Below are 17,727 nucleotides of genomic sequence, written 5' to 3'. Positions count from 1 at the left end.
AAATAATGTCATTGCGAGACCTATTGCATTGCAAATGCTTGTTGGCTTTGAAATTCTGGTCACCCTACCCTAAGACTTCTGATAAATGTAATTTAATGCGCATATTAACTCCAGTGTTCTGAAGTAAATCACTTTCACATTAGACGTTTTGAATTTTGAAGCCTTTAGTACATTTTTACATGTCGATTTACATCCCAGCAGAGGGCTCGGTTTCTGTCACGGCGCTTAGAAACAAGCCATTACACTTGCCTACGGCTCTCTGCTTGCGTATTTCCCTGAGATACACTCCACCCTGTGGCAGCACCAGCCGTCCAGGAGTCGGGGCGGGAAGGGCACGGGAAGGCGTGAAACACACAGACGTGTAAATAAATTGGCCTTCGGAGGACCGGCGAGGCTGCGGAAGACTTTGATGTGAGACGACAGGTCCATGGGCGCGTCTGTCCTGGAAGCTGCACAGCCAATGGCAGGCGACGTGGGAGGAGTGGACTGTTAGTAATTAAATGATTTAATTACTAACAGCCCAACCTCCCCCCAAGTCGCCTGCCGTTGGTTGTGCATTTAATTGAAATCTCTTTCCGCCCAATGGGCGTTGCGCGCCTGAGTAGCATGTATGTAGCGCTTTCTGCTCTGAGGATGTGCTAAAGCACTTAGGTACGAGACGCCAATTTCTCTTGAACGTGATTTTATACCCACATTTCATGCTGGGAGATCTTCCAGCAGAGAGGCCGTGAGCTGCTGCTGAGGAGCGCCGCGCTCTGGTGCGGGACTCCCCGGAGGAGACTGTAAAGTCTGCCTGCTCAGGAGAGGGAGCGGCCGCCTGCTGAGAGCTCCCGCCCTGGTGACTGCAGGGGCACATTAATTCTACCTGAACGGTGCAGGGAGGACAGCTGGAGGCGGCGGCGTGACTTAGTGAGAGAGTCCACGGAGTCTGCTGGGGGATGCACCTGTCCTTGTAGTCAGGGGCTCTGCTGGGAGCTGCACCTGTCCTGAGAACTAGGGAGTAGGGGAGGCTTCACCTCACCTAAGAAACGGGGGTCGCGGCTGGGGCTGCACCTGTCCTGAGAGCCCGGGGCACTGCTGAGGGCTGCACCTGTCCCGAGAGCAAAGGGTGCTGCTGGGGCTGCACCTGTCCTGAGAGCCAGAGGCGCTATTGGGGACTCCACCTGTCCGGAGTGCCAGGGGTGCTGCTGGGGGATGCACCTGTCCTGAGAGTCGGGGGCGCTGCTGGGGGCTGCACCTGTTCTGAGGGCTAGGGGCACTGCTGGGGTGCACCAGGCCCTGAGAGCCAGGGCGCTGCTGGGGGCTACACCTGTCCTGCGAGCAAAGGGCGCTGTTGGGGGTTCCACCTGTTCTGAGAGTCGGGGCACTGCTGGGGGCTTCACCTGTCCTGAGAGTCGGGGCACTGCTGGGGGCTTCACCTGTCCTGAGAGTCGGGGCACTGCTGGGGGCTTCACCTGTCCTGAGAGTCGGGGCACTGCTGGGGGCTGCACCTGTCCTGAGAGCAAAGGGCGCTGCTGGGGGTGCACCTGTCCTGAGAGCCAGCGGCGCTGTTGGGGGCTGCACCTGTCCTGAGAGCCAGCGGCGCTGTTGGGGGCTGCACCTGTCCTAAGAGCCAGAGGCGCTGCTGGGGGATTCACCTGTCCTAAGAACCACGGGCGCTGAGGGGTCGCTACACCTGCCCTGTGAACCAGGGATGCACCCGATCAGGAAGTTAGAGGGCTGACCAGAGACCTAGAGGAGGTGGCACCTGGCCAGGGAGCCAAGAAAGGCAGTACCCAACCAGAGTCGGGGAGACTGTAGCCACCCGAGGAGCCAGGATGCTGCATTTATCAGCAGGAATACAGAAGCCTGCACGCTGCTCGGGCCTTCATCTCAAGATGACCGTAGCAGGCTACCTGCTGCTATGCGGTGAGTGATGTCAAGTGTTCCTACTTAGGGGCTACTGGAGAATGTGCTCACTGAAGCGTGTGCATGATGCTGTTACCTCCTAACAATTTTGGTTCTTCTGTGATGATTAACAAGTGTTGGGACACATAACATCAACAATTCTCAATTTTTTCTTCCATTTCTCCTAAGCGGCTGTAGATTACTAACATGGCTAGGGTTGAATCAATGGGACTCGTCCTGCTGAATGCTCCTGACCCGGGAAGGGTTTGATTGTGGGCTGAAACATGTCGACAATCATTATCAGAAGGTGTGCATTGTAGACACCAAACTGAATCTTTTGTTGTTCACCACAGAATGGGAGGTTCCATTTTTGAAGATAACTAAGTATTTCTACATGTGTGGCCCCTTTCCTCTGTAAATCGATGCACTTCCTCTAACTCTACTCAGTGACTGTAAGTAGTTTGTTTCAGAAGCTGATGATTGGAAAAAAAAATGCCTCTCTGAGAGCTTCTTGGGGATCCCACCACCGACTTGGGGATTGGTTTTAGCGAGGAGGAGCCCGTGATGAACCATGCCTCTGTGTTGGAAGGTGGGTTATTGGTAGGGGCAAATGTAGGTCTGCCACTGGCAATGAGGCCACTAACACACGATAGGACCCAGCATAGGTCTTAGAAAATGATTCCTATGCTCAACCCTTGGTAATGTGGCTGCGAGCAGACAGGCTTAACTTCAAAGACAGGTATGTAAAGCATTTAAAAACACAATTTCAGTAAATAGTTAAGACACGACACAAAATAAAAATCCAACACCAATTTATAAAAATATGTAATATTTTTATCTTTTAAATGACACCAAAACAAAAAAAATCCACAGTAGGGAACCAGAGATATTAATTTTTAAAGATTAGTCACTTTCTAGTGCTTAGAAACCAAAAGTGCCCCTTTTAGTCATTTTGTTTTCTCTGACGGGGACACACCTTTAGAAACGGTTCTGGAGAATGTCTCACCACTGTGTAGCCTTCTCCAGCAGGCGGGTCCAGTTAGAAGTCCTTCCTGAAGTTCTGCTTGCGGGTCCCAAAGTATTCAACACACAGTCCAAGGTTCTGGAATCTCCAAGAGGGTCCTTGAAAGTGTGAAACTTCAATTCCGCAATCCACTTGAACAAAACCCTTTCAAATCCACTGGTACTCCAGGCTGGGGATTCTTTGTGGGGATGTCCAGGTGAGCTCTGTTAACCTGTAGCTTGCAGGATGTCTACTTCTTAGTCCTTTTGTAGCAAGGTAATCCACAGGGCTGCAGTTTTCAGATGGCGCAGTTTTCAGAGGTCAGGCCTTAGAAGTCTTTGCACAGCAGAACTTCGCAGCAGGGCACCTCTTGCTTCAGTAAGTTTCAAGCAGCAGATCTGGAGGGCTCTGCCCCTCTCAGATACTTATTTCAAAATTCTCTGGGTCAAGCCACAGGTCACCTCTGACCAATGAAAGAAGGGTAACTCCTCATAGTGATGACTACATCCCGTAGAGTGTGGCATTATGTTGTCCCAGAGTGCATCTTTCTTCCAAATCCATAATGGCTGATTTTCCAGCAAGGAGGTAAGAGCTGGCTAAACACACCCCCTGGGATGGCTTATTTCCATGGACTCTTCCCCCTACCATCTGCACATACCTTCCTTAAGCCTAGCCCTGACTCTGGGTCAAGAGTGTCAAAGTGAAACTGAAACCCAGCCCTCCCCTCTGCCTTTGAAGAGCATAGTTTACGACTCCACCTCCTGGTCTGGCATTCCTATAGACCAGCACACTGCCCTCCCAGCAGAGTGGTTCTTTATCACCTCTTCAAAGCAGCCTGGCTAATCCACTTAACTCTGACCAATCAGGGCAGACCACTGGAAGGCTGAATTTGGACTACAAACAAGAAAGTCTTATAACTTCTTGTATGTACACGTTAGGAGAAATTCAACAATATAATATTGTTGGATTTACTACTACCATTCTGGGAAGTCTTTGAATGGTCCGGCTAGTCCTCTCCTATCAATATTTATTAATCATTAAATTCCTACCATGTTAACCTATGGGCCATGGGGTTTGCAATGGGGAAAATGACTTGGGCCAGTCTTCTAGCACCAGGGCTTATAAAAACATATTTTATAAGTATTTCCCTAATTTCTAAAGGACTCCCCACCCCCTGTGCAACTAGGGGAGACTTTAGGGGTTCTGAATCTGTAGAAATATTGCAGATTCTCCTTTTACTGTGTTTCTAGTATCAAAGTCGAATTTGACCAGCAATTTACTGTTTCAAAGCAGTCCTGGCACCCAGTGCTGCTTTTAAACTGACCTCAGGCTTCAGCACTGCACACATGCTAGTGCAGAAAAAGCTGCTGGCCTCTAAACTGCCATACCCCAGGGTACTGGGGACTTCTAGGTAGTTTCAATCCCCTGCCCTATTAGATACTAGAGGCTTATGGGGTAGGTCATACCAATTACAGGGATACCCCACCATACCATAGTGTACCCTAGTGTATGTTGGGTGTTTTAACTGTATTCTAATGTGTTCCTTTTCAGCTTGGCACTGGCCCTGGGCCTGGTTAGGCAGAGCCCAGGGTCAGTCAGAGTCAGTTACCACCAGTTCCAGTCAGCAAAAAGTTGGGGGGTGCCCAGGGCACAGGATGACTTTGCAACACTCTGGTAGAAGGGGAGGGTTTCCTTCCCTCTTTAAGGAACGCTCCAATGGAAAATCTAACAAACTCCATCTTTGCATCTCCCTCATTAAGTATGGCTGACACTTTGAGGCTCACCTTGCTCCACAACATTGGTGTGGTTTTCTTACATTTAGGGAGGATATATTGTTGTTGATGACAAATTTATATGAAGCAGCATTGACAAACCCAAAAGTTCTATTTTTAATGAGCTGATTTCCGCATGCCTGTGTTCACACGTGTTGCCACATTAAAGCCAGACCAAGTGGCTTTGCCAATGCTTGTTTTTCTAACGTCATAACAGTCACGGATGGTTCCTAAAGTATGTCAGGCTCCTTGGGTGGGAGCACTTCAGCCAATAAACTAGTTTAACAAAGAAGATGAAAGAGGTAAACTGAGAGAGATGTAACTTCCTTTAGAAGAAAAGAAATGCCTCACGACAGAGCCGTCACGGGAAAGAGTGCGGTGAACCCGGCCATGAGGCATTGGAGATGAGTGGCTGGAGCAAGGAGAGGTAAACATGTGCGAACATGTTTAAAACACAGGCAAAACAAGGAAGGAGGTGAGAGACAAAAATAAGAATGCAAGGCAGAGGGTGGAGTATGACAATTACTGGAAAATAGATGGAGCGAGAGAGAGGCGGACAGAGACAGCAAGAGAGTGATGTGGGTGACCTCCAGAGGTTGTGTGTGTGTATATATCTATCTATCTCTATATATCAGTGCGGTTTGACACTGGGTAGTTATAGTTAGATCTGCGTTTCAATAGGAAAAGCATTTTTTGTTTTCCTAATAACTTTGGCTCCTTTTGATGAATCTGTACTAAGCTTTGCGTAAAAAATAATCTCATTTGCCTCCGTTTCTTCCTGGAAAGTTTCCATCAAGCAGGCTGAGAAAAAGCTGCAGTCCCATTACGTGTTTCCCCCATTCATTTTTCCATAGGAAAATTGAACAATGATACCTCAAAAACCACTAAACGGATTTACACCAAATTTGGCAGAAAGCTATGTCTTGGTCCAGAAAGCATGTTGTGTCGATTTGGCATAAATCCATTCATTAGTCTTTGAGCAATTAATGCTCAAAAACTATAATTCACCCTGCAGGGGATTTGCTGACCCGACAGATCTCAAGCTGAGATCCTATTGGCTGCTACCACATCAACAACTGTGTAGAAGCAGCCATCTTAAGGCAGGACTCCTTCTGAGTTCTAAACAAAAGGAAAACAAATAAGTGAAGGGATACCCCATCCGCTCGAATAGACTTCTTTTTTCCCAGAAAGTTTTCAGATCCTGTGGGAGGGTGGAGGGACCAGAGGGCAAAACATATTTGACATGTGTCGGCCTTCTGAGCCTCAATTAGGATCCAGGAACCCCATCCCCTGGAAACCAAAATTCTATTAAAGGGAAGGGGGGTGCATGGCTCCCCTCCCCAAGCCTGAAATGGCCACTGGGACACCTTTTCCCAAGGCGGATTTAAAATAAAGGTGAGGAGGGAGGGTGAGCAGCCTCACTCCCTGAATCTCAATAGGCCCGGGACCCCATCCCTGGGGCAGAACTTAAATTAAAGGGGGTATTCAACCCCAACCCCCCCCCCCCCCCAGCCATGAAAGATCCCGTGGGCCAAATCCCCTGGAGCTGTCTGAAGCACTGTGTTCCAGGGAGACAACATCCAGGACACAGCAGTTTCCCTGCCCGTGAGAGAGTGAGCAGGGAAGCACATGTGTGTTCTCTCCCAGTGGGAGCTTTTAAAATGCTCCCCTTGGGTGGCAACAGATATGTTTCCCTGCCCGCTAGAGAGCTTGCAGGGAAGTACGTGTGCTCGCTCCCAGTGGGAGCTTTTAAAATCCAGCAAGCCATACACGTTCCGTGACCGAACGTGGAGAGATCTACTGCGGGTGGGCATCTGGCTAGTATGTGAGATGTGGGCGGGGAGGACCAAAGGACCCGGGTTCCAGGGGGAGCGGAGCATCGCGGTTAGGATAGAAAGGTGTGGCATGTGCAAGGTGATATGCTGTCTGTCGAGGGTGATGTTGTGTACAACTAGCAAGCTGTCGTTAAAAAAGTAAAGCAATGGCTCAAGCGGAGCCAGGGTGAAAACAATTCGGAAGACAACAGACCTATCCCCCCCCCCCCCCCCACCCCCTAAACTTCCCCCTACAAACCCCCCACCCTATACTTCCAGATCTGAATGATCTGTCGCACTGAAAAAAATAAATAAGTTAACAATAACAAATTGCTAAGCTAAAACGTTTAGCAGGGCAGTTCGTGGCTATAATGGACCCCTCCATAGTGACAGATGTCAGTGTCATCAGCTACTTATTAACGTAAGATATCCCAAGAGTTCAGCCTCAGTTCAGCCTTGTGGGCCTCTACAAATCGGATTCCTGTGTCTTCACCGGATCCTTGGAGCTCTTGGACTTCTAGACTGATTGGAGTCTGACAAGGCGGGACGTACTTCCCCCACATGGGCCGGACCACAGCTCAGATCATACCGCGAACTGGCCCTGCTGTGGTTGTTGAGAGCCAGAGGAGCCTCACAAGAGATAAACAACTGGGACCCGAGGCCCGGCGACCGCGGCGTCTACCCCTCAACCCCCCAGCCAATTTTTCACCCCCTTCCTGCGGGACCGGGTGTGTCACCACTGTGGCTTGGGAGGAGAGGAGTGTGTTTGTGGAGGATCAGACAAGGTGAGAGGGGAATCAGACTGGATCCGCAGAGGTATCCATGACTTCACCCAAGTCTCCACAAAGGTGTCCGCCTGTCCCTGCTCGACCCCTTTGGGGAAACCTATTGGGCGTAAATTGTTTCGCCGCAAGTGTTTTTCTGCATCTTCTGCCAGACGGTGTAGTTCCGAGGTTTGATTCTCTAGGCGGGCCACTTGGGTTTTCAACTGTCCCAAGTTCGTCTTCAGGTGGAGAGACGCGACTCCACCTCCGAAATTCTCGCTGTGGCATTGCTAAGGGCCATGCCCACCCGGACTTCGCCTATCTTGCTCTCCACCGAGGCCTGGGAGGTGCCGATAGCTTGCAGGATGGTCGAAAGGTCTTCCGGCAAGGGAGGAACTGCCAGATGCCCCTTCCGCTGGGTTCCGCTCAGCGGTGGTGTACTGGTCCATTTTAGTTTGAGTCTGTGGAGCGGGTGTCTTCGGGGCTCGGTCTTTAACCATCTCGGCCGTGAGTGTAGGAACCCGAATATCTGGTTGGCTGGGGGTTATAGGCTCATGGGGCAGACGTTCCCTGGTGGGAGAGGCCCAGCGCCCAGGCCCGGGCACTGAACTCACCCCCACACAAGCCCACCAATGCCAAGGTACTGGTTAAAGCAGGTCCGGACATCTCTTCCCCACCCCCCACCCCCTCCCCGCCGCTCGAAGTCGTGGCTGGTCCAAGAAGAACAATGTCTCACCCAGGCAGGTGAGGGTGCCAATAGGCAGGCCAAGGGGAGGATGGCGGAGGGGGCCCCTCGCCGCTTTTTGGATGCGGCCAGTTCCTCCTCCCTCCGTGGGACCTCTGCAAAGTGTAGTTGACACCTAGGTCCTGGTTCTGACTCTCTAGGCTCAGCGCCAGTGCCTGCGCCGTCGCCTTCCGCACACACCCGGGTTCTCAGGGCGTCGTTCCGACGTTGGCCGGATAGGGAAAGTCAGCCCCACCTCACCATGGGGGACCACGGAGACCCCCTTAGAGTCAGTTCTTCAGGTCTTGCCCTTGTCAGCCAGGTGTGTGCACAGTAATATCCCAAGAGCATGCCATCAATGTGACCCCAGTAATTGGAACGGGAAAATCCTAAGAGTCCTGGGTGACCGCAGAGGGGTGAGTGATATGACTGCTGGTTCAGGCCAGTGAGCAACTTGGGTGTGTGAAGGGCCAGGCGGTATTCAATGCGTGATGGATTGATAGAGCAGGCCAGGGTGGGCCAGGCTTCAATGGGAGGTCCTCACAGTGGCCGGCGGCGAGGCAGGGTGTGATAACTCTGGCCCAGACCAGGGGGAGAGGGGGCTCGGGCCAGGAATTCCCCTGCGCACCCCCACCACAAATGCAGCACGCACCACCTTCACTCCGGAGCGCCGGACAGCGGCTGGGGATCCACCACCGGTCATGAGGCAGGAAACCGGCCAACAACCGCGCAAATCCCCTCCATGAGCAGACCCAGTATTATGGCTGCAAGGGTGGAGATCCGGAGCGCAGAGTTGATGATCCCTACAGCAGCCGCAGAGAGGCCCCACGCACCCAGGCCCGGGAAGCCTCGGGGGATGGTTCAGGCAGGTCCCGCTCTCTCGCCCCCCCAATGCAGCCAATTCCGATCCCGCCTCCAGGGTACATTGATCAGATCCCTCCTGTCAAGATGGTAGGCGGAGGGCTGGGCAGAAACCAAGCCCAGATTGGGAGAGGGAGGAGGGGTCACCAGAACCATGGGGTCCCCACCGCCCAATATAGCGGCCGATCCTCCGGTCACAGGATAGCTCAGTCCCCAGCAGTCACTCATTGACGCAAATGATGAGGGGTCCGGAGCACTCTTTTTTTTTTTTTTTTTTTTTTTTTTTGGTTTCCTCATATACCATTATGGAATTCTTAAAGGGAGCTTAGGCAACTCAATTTGAAAAGGTCGATCCTATCCGGCCCTGATGTTAAGCGGCCAAGTTCATACAGAGCCATGCCTAATCCCTCAAGTTGCCACTGCTTTCCCAATCCACTCCTTTTCACGCCAAAACTGACTCCCTGCGTTACTGGGGAGATTTAGGAACCGACAGGGCCCAAGATAAATCATAGGAACACCAAATTACCTTTACCTTTACCTATCTTGCCATGCCACCAAGGGCTTCCAAATTTTATCAAAACTTGTGAGATCACATGCCATATCTGACTTACTGGTAACAATAACATGTTTAAGACAGTTTGAAAAAGATGGAGGTAATGGATCTTTCCAGGCTCTGCATATTTCACGCCTGGCTAGGAGTATGACGTAGAAAATGAACCTTGTGTTAATATCCTCAATATTGTAGGCAACTCCTAGTCCGGAAAGAATAGTATTAATTGTTATTACTATTGGTGTCTGCAGAACCTCCCCCAAGAAACCCTGTACCGAATCCCAATAATTTTTTATTTCTTGACATACAGCCAACATATGCACATCATCTGCGGCCAGGAATCTGCATCTTGGGCAATGATAATCTAGATTGGCGAATTTCATAAGTTTCTTTGGGGATATATATGCCCTATACATGGTATATAAATGGTTCCGCTTTAATGTTGCCGGTTTTACCACAGCCTGCAAGATAGTAAATGAGTCAACCCAAATATCCACCAAATCCACATTCTCCAATACTAGTAGATTATTCCATAGCTTTTGTATCTCTGATTCGCAGCTGTTCTCAGCTTCTAACATAGCTGTATACCAGTATGAAATTTGTTTTTTCCACTTATTTTTCCTATATATTAAATCAAATTTTGGATTAGGGTTATTGAGATTCCAGGGCTTAGATAGCCACCATCTGGATAACTGATGATATTTAAACCTAGTAAGAGTACCCCCAGTAAGACCAGATACTGCCTCCCAACTGAGAAGCTGTGAGCCAACCTGGAGATCCCCCCCAGCGCTCAATCCCAGCGGCCCTAAGAGGACGAGATAGTAAATCGTCAAGGCAGGCCGGTGTTCCTGGGGAGGGTCCGGAGCACTCTTAAAGTGCGACCGCCATCTTAACGTGTCAGGCCACGCCCCCTCAATTCCGTCCTAAGGCACAGAAAGCAGATCCAGAATTATGGGGAGGAGATCTGTAGTCAATGTGTGTGCTTCCATCAGACTCCAGGAACTGATACAAACCAGTCTCATTCCTGGTGGCAGTGGTGCCCCAGCTAGGGGTGGAAAGTATACTTGGGCCCCACTGTAGGGCCTGCAGAGAGTTCAGGAAAATAAAGGACAAAGATGAGGGTTTTCAAGTTTTTTTTCCCAAAGTATTAGCCTGTTCTGAGGCAATCAAAGCTGAGTTTTAATTATGTAGTTCAGAGAATAACTTACTAAGCACTTCTTGCTGATTTTTCAGTAGATCCACCTTCCTGTTTGCCTTGTTTCAGGATGAGGGAGTCTTAAGTTGAACTTCAATGACTCTCTTGATGGCCTCCTGGAGAGCAGGGGGCGTGTGCAAACTGCCCAAACAAACACCGATGCAAAACGCACAGTGCCTGCTTTCTTTCTAAAGTTTGCAAAGAATAAAAAGAAGCCACAAAAGTCCTCTTAATCCTAGAATGTTCTTGGAACAAAGTTTTTATGTGAGGTGACCTACATACCAATGCTCATTAACTGTCATAACCATCCCACTGACAAGAAAAATGCATTATATTTGCTTTATTCAGAGTAATTATGGAGCAGCAGTTTGACCTTTTTTATAAAAATGTAGAAATGCATGAAATTGCCACAAAATGATATGTACGTTGAGTCCTCAATACTAACGATAAAATGGGAATAGTAGTTGTAAACGGGACTTCATCTTTAATGCATTTATATGTCGCTGCCTAGTGGATATCGTACAGGTATTCATGCCACTGTGTTAGGTTGTTCCATGGTTGGTGGAAGTAGCAGGGAAGGCCTTGAAGAGTGGCTCCAGTGTCTGAATCTGATTGGGCAGATACACACACATCACAAACGAGCATATCCTGCCACTAGCATCAAAGACAGAGAGAGGCACGGTATTTACAAGTGGGTGTAGTGGTAGAATGGTGGAAGTGGGTCTAATAGGCACACAGCTCAGACAGTGGAGGCAGCACAGCGTGGTTTGGGTGTGTCCGAAAGTTGTGATCCTAGCATAATACTTGTTGTTAGACCTTTATTATTTAATACAAGTATGTGTTTGCATTTTTGATGCAGTGTTCCTTTGCATAAAAAAAAAGAAATTACTTTTTTGGAAAAGATCTGACCAGAATTATAGTGCTTTTACATACTTCTACAGATGATCCTCCAAGTAAGCGCTTGTTTGTCACGCATCATGCTTTGCTTCTAGTGGGGGAAGCAGTCTTGTAGTGAAGTCCTCGCTGGTAACCGCTGCTCCTAAAACAGCGAGCCTCCATTGCAGCGCATTGAAGCCTCGCACTCTATGTATTGCATTTATATAGCGCTTACTACCCCTGCTGAGGTGTTGAAGCGCCTTTTTGGCGAGTAGCACGCTACTCCGGAACCCATAAAGGATTAGTGTTGAATTTATTATAGTGAAATATGAAAGTAATTTGAGTGGTGGATATGTTAGTCCGTTATTTGGATTGAGAAGGATAGCATAGGGATGGAAGAGGGAAGAGGGAAAAGTTTTGCATTTATATAGCGCTTGTTACCCCTGATGGGGTGTTGGAGCGCTTTTTTGGCGATTGGCATGCTACTCCGGAAACCATAAAGGATTAGTGTTGAATTAGTATAGTGGAATATGAGAAGTGGACTTGTTAGTCTGTTATTTCGATTGAAAAGGATAGTGAAGGGATAGAAGAGTGAACAATTTAGACTTTTGTTTTAGGTCCTAGCAGTAGGAGGAGGTTTGGGATGAGTAAAAAGGGATGTGGAGTGGAAGAGTCAGAGGGAAGAGTTTAGAAAGGCTTCTTTTGAGGGATCGGTATAGTAAAAGGGGTGTCAGATGATGGAAGGAGGGGTAGAGTAGGGAAGAGTCTAGAAAGGGTTCTTTTGGGGATCATAGTAGTGGTATGGGGTTTGAAATGAATGAGCGAGTGGATGTAGAGGATATATTGATAGAGGTATAGGTTTAGAAATAGTGTAGTATATTGGAAAGAGAAGTAGAGGTTTGGGATGAGTCAAATTGTTGAGGTAGAAGATATATTGAGAGAGACCTAGGGTGAGAAATAGGATAGGCCATTGGATATGCTGAATTAGAAGAAAGTAATAAATATATAGATCCATAAGTACATGGAAAGTATATAGATGCGTAAAGGGAGTAAGTATATGTAGATTAAAGAAGCATTGGATGAATTCCAATTTTCAAGTGTTGTACTGAAAAACACAAACCTTTTAAACATAATTATTCTACATGCTTATACAAAGCAATACACATATATAGGTAGATATCGATAGTACAAATAAATGCTTATGTACGGAGGGATATGCTGTATAGTTCTGTTTGCGTATGGTGCTTATGTGGGGGAAGAGCCAATGCTTGAGTAGTTTTCTGAAGATAAGGTCGTTGTCTATGGATCTTATGTTGGGGGTATAGAGTTCCATAGATTGGCTGCTTGAACAGAGAAGGATGTACCACCCGTGGTTTTTATTTTGTATCTGGGGATTTTGAGGCGAGGTGTCACTCTAGAGCAGAGGTTCCTTTGCTGAATGCGTTTGGTGATTTTATTCCTGATGATGGTCCCATTCCATGTATGGCTTTGTGGGTGATGCAAAGCAGCTTGAACGTGGATCTTCTGGCAACCGGTAATCAATGCAGAGCTTTCAAGGCAGGTCTCGCAGTTTGATGTGCAACCGAGTTCTGAATCCGTTGTCGTCTTTTCATGGTTGTTAAAGCTCATCTGTGGTAGACTGTTGGCGCAATCGAGTTTGGACAGAACAAGCGAGATAGTAGTTTGGACCTTGTGTGGAAATCCCAAATGGGGGAAGATTCGTCGCAGACTTTAGTTTAGCTTGACTGCTCTGAGCCAAGCTACCAGAGGGTAAGAATGGTACACTTAGTGTGTACTACACTTACCCTGACTAGAGTGTGTGTCCCTACTTGCATAGGATGCAAACTACTTCCAACTAGGGACACCCTCAGAGCACCTTTCAAAAAGAATAGTGACTTCATAAATTAAAGCCTGTACATGGCTCCTAACAGCCTTTACATTTGGTGATTAACCAATAGCAAACATTTTATCTTTATTTCAGTTTGTAGGTGCTCTGGTGAGAAGGCCTCTGTATGCTTTAGTTCTCTGTTCATGAATAACCTTAAGGTGATGGCCCAGAGGAAGGGGTGCTGGTTGAGGGCAAATGTATTTCTTTACAAGTGAACAGACACAGCTCTCTCCGGGAGATTCCCTGAGGAAGGTGGAGATTTATTTAAATGGCCATTACTATTTGAGATTAAAACAAACTGCTCCTGAGGCGGAAGCCGGGAGATAGCTTAGCGCTTTTTTAAAACAATTATTTTCTTTTACTCTGTGGCACTACTTACTGCTGTATTCTCCCCTGGGCACTCTCCCTTTTTGGAACACTCGTTCTAGATTCTACCGCACAGCTGATCTACGCTGTAGCGGGAAAAACCTTGCCTTCGCAGCCATAGCCTGAAGCGAGGCCACGCCCACCACTACGAGGCCACACCCCCCCCCAAATTGCCATTAAAGGATGTGCCTCGGCCGGACGCGCAGCGGACGAACGTAGCGGGCACGCCGTCTGCGCGCCAAAGGCGTGCCTAAGGCACGCCTAAGGCAAGCCCGTCTGCGCCCGTCCGCGGCCGGTCGGGGCACGGGGCACGTCCCCCTGCTGGCGTGAGGAAATACTCCTCCACAGATTTGATTCAACTTCATTCATACAGGTTCTCCCCCCCCCTATTCTGTCGAACTGTGAGTCACTGGGACTTCTTTGCACCAGGGAAATTTTCCCCGAGATGAGAGGTCCTCTCCCAACTCCTCCTTCAAACACTTCTTTTCTATCTAATAACCATACTCCACCCATTCAGCTGACTGTGATCTACCTTAAAACACGATCACTGGTAAAGCATCAGCTGGAAATCTTCGCATTGTTAGACTCTGAGCAGCCGGATATACTTCTGCTAACAGAGACTTGGCTGAACGATGACTCTGCTCCTGATTTACTTGCTGCAATCCCTACTGGTTACTACATCCTCCATGTAAACAGAGCCTCTGGAAGGCCGGGAGGAGGGGTAGCAGCAATTATTAAAAACTCCATTCAGTTCTCCGCTTTGAACTTAATCGGCATCCCCTCAGTTGAATTCCTTACGGCTAGACTGGAATCCCCTACCACTCCACTTATCTGTGTGTTAGTCTACCGCCCCCCCCAACCCATGCAGAATTTTCCTCTGCTGTTTGGCGATATGCTATCCCAACTCATCATTAACAACTCCAGAATCTTGGTTCTGGGTGATTTTAACTACTGGCCCTCTCATGCTAAGGAGAACACCTGCTCCATATCATTTACTGAGCTCCTGTCTAGTATGAACTGTACTTCACACACAAAGACAGCTACTCCCATCAAGGGCCATATATTGGATCAGGTTTGGACATCCAACCTGGACATCTCTACCCCCTCATTTCTCCCTGCATCTGGTCAGACCATTTTATTATTTCCTTCTCTATCACGGCCATTCCCAGTCCTAGTAGACTCAAGGAAGGAAACCTCTTAGCCCGGAATTGGAACAGGGCTAACCTCAATGACTTTGCCACCTTACTTAAAACCTCCACTCCCTCCAATCTGGGATCTATTGACAACCAAGCCTCTGCTCTTACACACTGGCTGGAGTCAGCCAGCGACATCGTGGCTCCCCGCAGACAATTAAAACTTAGACTCCCTCACGATGCCCAAAAATGGTTTACGGATGACCTTAAAGCCTTGAAATTGGGCCTTAGGCAGGCTGAGCGACAGTGGCGACGAGGCTATGCCCCTGACATGAAACTACATTTCGCCACTCTGCTCAAAGATTATAAACTAGCAGTCCTGCAAACTAAATCCATGTATTTCTCAAATAAGATCGCCAGCCCCGCCACTAAAACCAAGGACATCTTCTCTATTGTCGAGGAATTGTCAAACCCAGACAGGATTACCCCTAAACCCCTCCCATCCCAGGCACTATGCGACTCTCTAAACCTTTTCTTTGTTGAAAAGATAGCTAACATTAAGAACAGTATTCTATCCTCAGCCCTCTCTTACCATCTTGGGCCTGAGTCCACCTTGCCTTCTCTCAATCCCAGGCAGCTGACTCCGATCCCTCTAATCTCCTAGACAGAATTTCTAGCCCTCCTTAAGAAGGTTGCGTCAGGATCCCCTACTGACTGCTGCCCCCCCTCAGTCCTCCGTGAGGCCTTTACAGCATGCCCTTCTCCCCCTTTGGCACTGCTGAATAACTCTCTCTCCTCTGGCACTGTTCCCGGATCATTTAAACGAGCCGAGGTCACGCCTATTCTCAAAAAACCCACAGCAGACCCTACAATTATGAGCAACTTTCGTCCCATCTCCCTCCTCCCTTACCTCAGCAAGGTCCTTGAGGCCCATGTGACCAACACTCTGAGTACTTTTCATCGAGGACTCTCAGTTCCTCGACCATCAACAGGCTGGATTCAGACCCAACCACTCCACAGAATCTGTTTTACTTTGTTATGGAGGAACTACGGAGAGGGGCGGACTCTAACACCAGTCAGGTCCTGGTGCTCCTGGATTTGTCGGCTGCCTTCGACACGGTCGACCATGACATTCTGGCCGGCCGTGTTGGGGAGGCCGGCATCCAGGGCCCTGCGTTGGCCTGGATCCGCTCCTTCTTGAGCAACCGCCATCAGGCGGTCCGGCTTTCTCAGTTCTCTGCGGATGAGGTTAAGCTAACCTGTGGTGTCCTGCAGGGATCCTCCTTATCCCTTCTCCTTTTCAATCTATATCTCACCCCCCTTATCCGCTCGCTACAAGGCAGTGGTGTCACCGCGTTTAATTATGCGGATGACATTAATTCCACGGGCCAGTCCATCGACAATTTTCAATCCATTCTCTGTCATATCAGTGACTGGATGGGGGCGAACCATCTGAAGCTTAACCCCGACAAGACTGAACTTCTGCTTGTCGGGGGCATAGTCAACCCTTGGAATTCCACCTTTTGGCCCTCCAGGCTGGGCACCCCCCCTAATCCCGTCAGCTCAGTGAAGAGCCTCGGGATTATCATCAGTAATGATCTCTCAATGCAATCGCAGATCAGTGCGGTGGTGTCCTCTAGCTTCTTTCAACTGAGAAAAATCCGTAAGATTGCCCGCTTCCTGACCACTGAGGCCCTCACCTTGGTACTACTGGTGCTTGTCATCTCCAGGTTAGATTATGCCAACTCTCTCTGTTGGCCTACCTGTATACCAATTAAAGAGGCTCCAACTGGTCCAGAACCAGGCAGCACGGCTCATTTACCACCAACCCAAACACCAGCACGCACGTCCCCTTCTAAAATCTCTCCACTGGCTCCCCGTCACTGAGCGGTGCAAATTTAAACTGGGCTGCATTATTTTTAAGTCCCTTGTTGGTACAGGACCCTTGTTTATTTCTTCACTTTTGCACCCATACGTCCCTTCCCGCAACCTCCGTTCTTCTCACCTCGCCCTACTTCAAATCCCTACTTTTAAACGTAAAAAACATGGAGGACTAAGGTTTTCATTCCTTGCCCCATCCTTTTGGAAGGCCCTTCCATTAAGTCTGAGACTGGCTTCCCCCTTAATCCATTTTAGGTCTCTCCTAAAAACTCATTTGTTCCTTATAGCTTATAATTAGAATCTCCTTAGCCCCCTGGACTGTTTGGTTTTCTTTCTCTCCGTCCCCAGCGCCAAGAAACCGTCTGGTGTTAGCTGCGCTTTATAAATTCCTTTTACATTACATTACATTACTAACATTAGTGCAGCAGGTGCAGTGGCACTAAGGTAGTGCACCCCAATTGAGACTGTTACTAGCAAAATGGTGGGTGGGAACCCCTTTTTCCTTGTTGGCATTAGTGCTCAGGTTACCCTTGCTCCACAGGGAGCTGGTCCAAAGTAACAGGTGGCGAGATGAGGGCTCTACTCCTCTTTTTTTTTTTTTTTTTTTTCTTTTTTTTTTTTTCTCTTTTTTTTTACTTTACACAAAAGGGGCAGACAACCTGCTTTGGGCCTTATGTCTAGGAGTAATGGGCCAGTGGAGAGAGTGGGCTGAGTAGTAGGTATCATTTGTGCTGCAGATGCAGTGTTACAGGGGCCCAGGGTGTGATGCGCCAATGAAACCCCCAATTAGTATTTTTTTACTATCTTTTCTTGCTTTTGTTATGGCTCAGTGTTGATTTGGGCCAGACACCAATGGTCCAGAAGAAGGCAAAATTGAAGCCGAGGAGACACATTACCTTACCTTAGGCCTCAGAGAGATGACAGAGCAGGGAAGGGGGCGAAATGGGAGCCCATTTTTTTCAATAAAGGGCAGAGAAGACCGCCACTCTGCAAGGCAGCCGATCTCATTACTG

General features: G+C 48.7%; 1 protein-coding gene across 1 annotated transcript in view; it reads left to right on the top strand.

Annotated features, from left to right (window-relative positions):
• The first annotated feature begins 563 nt into the window (after window positions 1-563).
• The window catches only part of LOC146869402 (uncharacterized), a 77,724-nt gene continuing 60,560 nt past the window's right edge, over window positions 564-17,727 (top strand). The window contains exon 1 of the mRNA XM_085599740.1: window positions 564-1,908. Coding sequence (XP_085455866.1) covers window positions 1,818-1,908 — 91 coding nt within the window. The 5' untranslated portion in view covers window positions 564-1,817. The remainder of the gene's footprint in view (window positions 1,909-17,727) is intronic.

The sequence above is a fragment of the Triturus cristatus genome, chromosome 1_1, assembly GCF_964204655.1.
Source record: "Triturus cristatus chromosome 1_1, aTriCri1.1, whole genome shotgun sequence".
Taxonomy (NCBI): Eukaryota; Metazoa; Chordata; class Amphibia; order Caudata; family Salamandridae; genus Triturus; species Triturus cristatus.
Note: the sequence above shows the minus strand (reverse complement) of the source record. Positions and strands in the feature narration are given on the sequence as shown.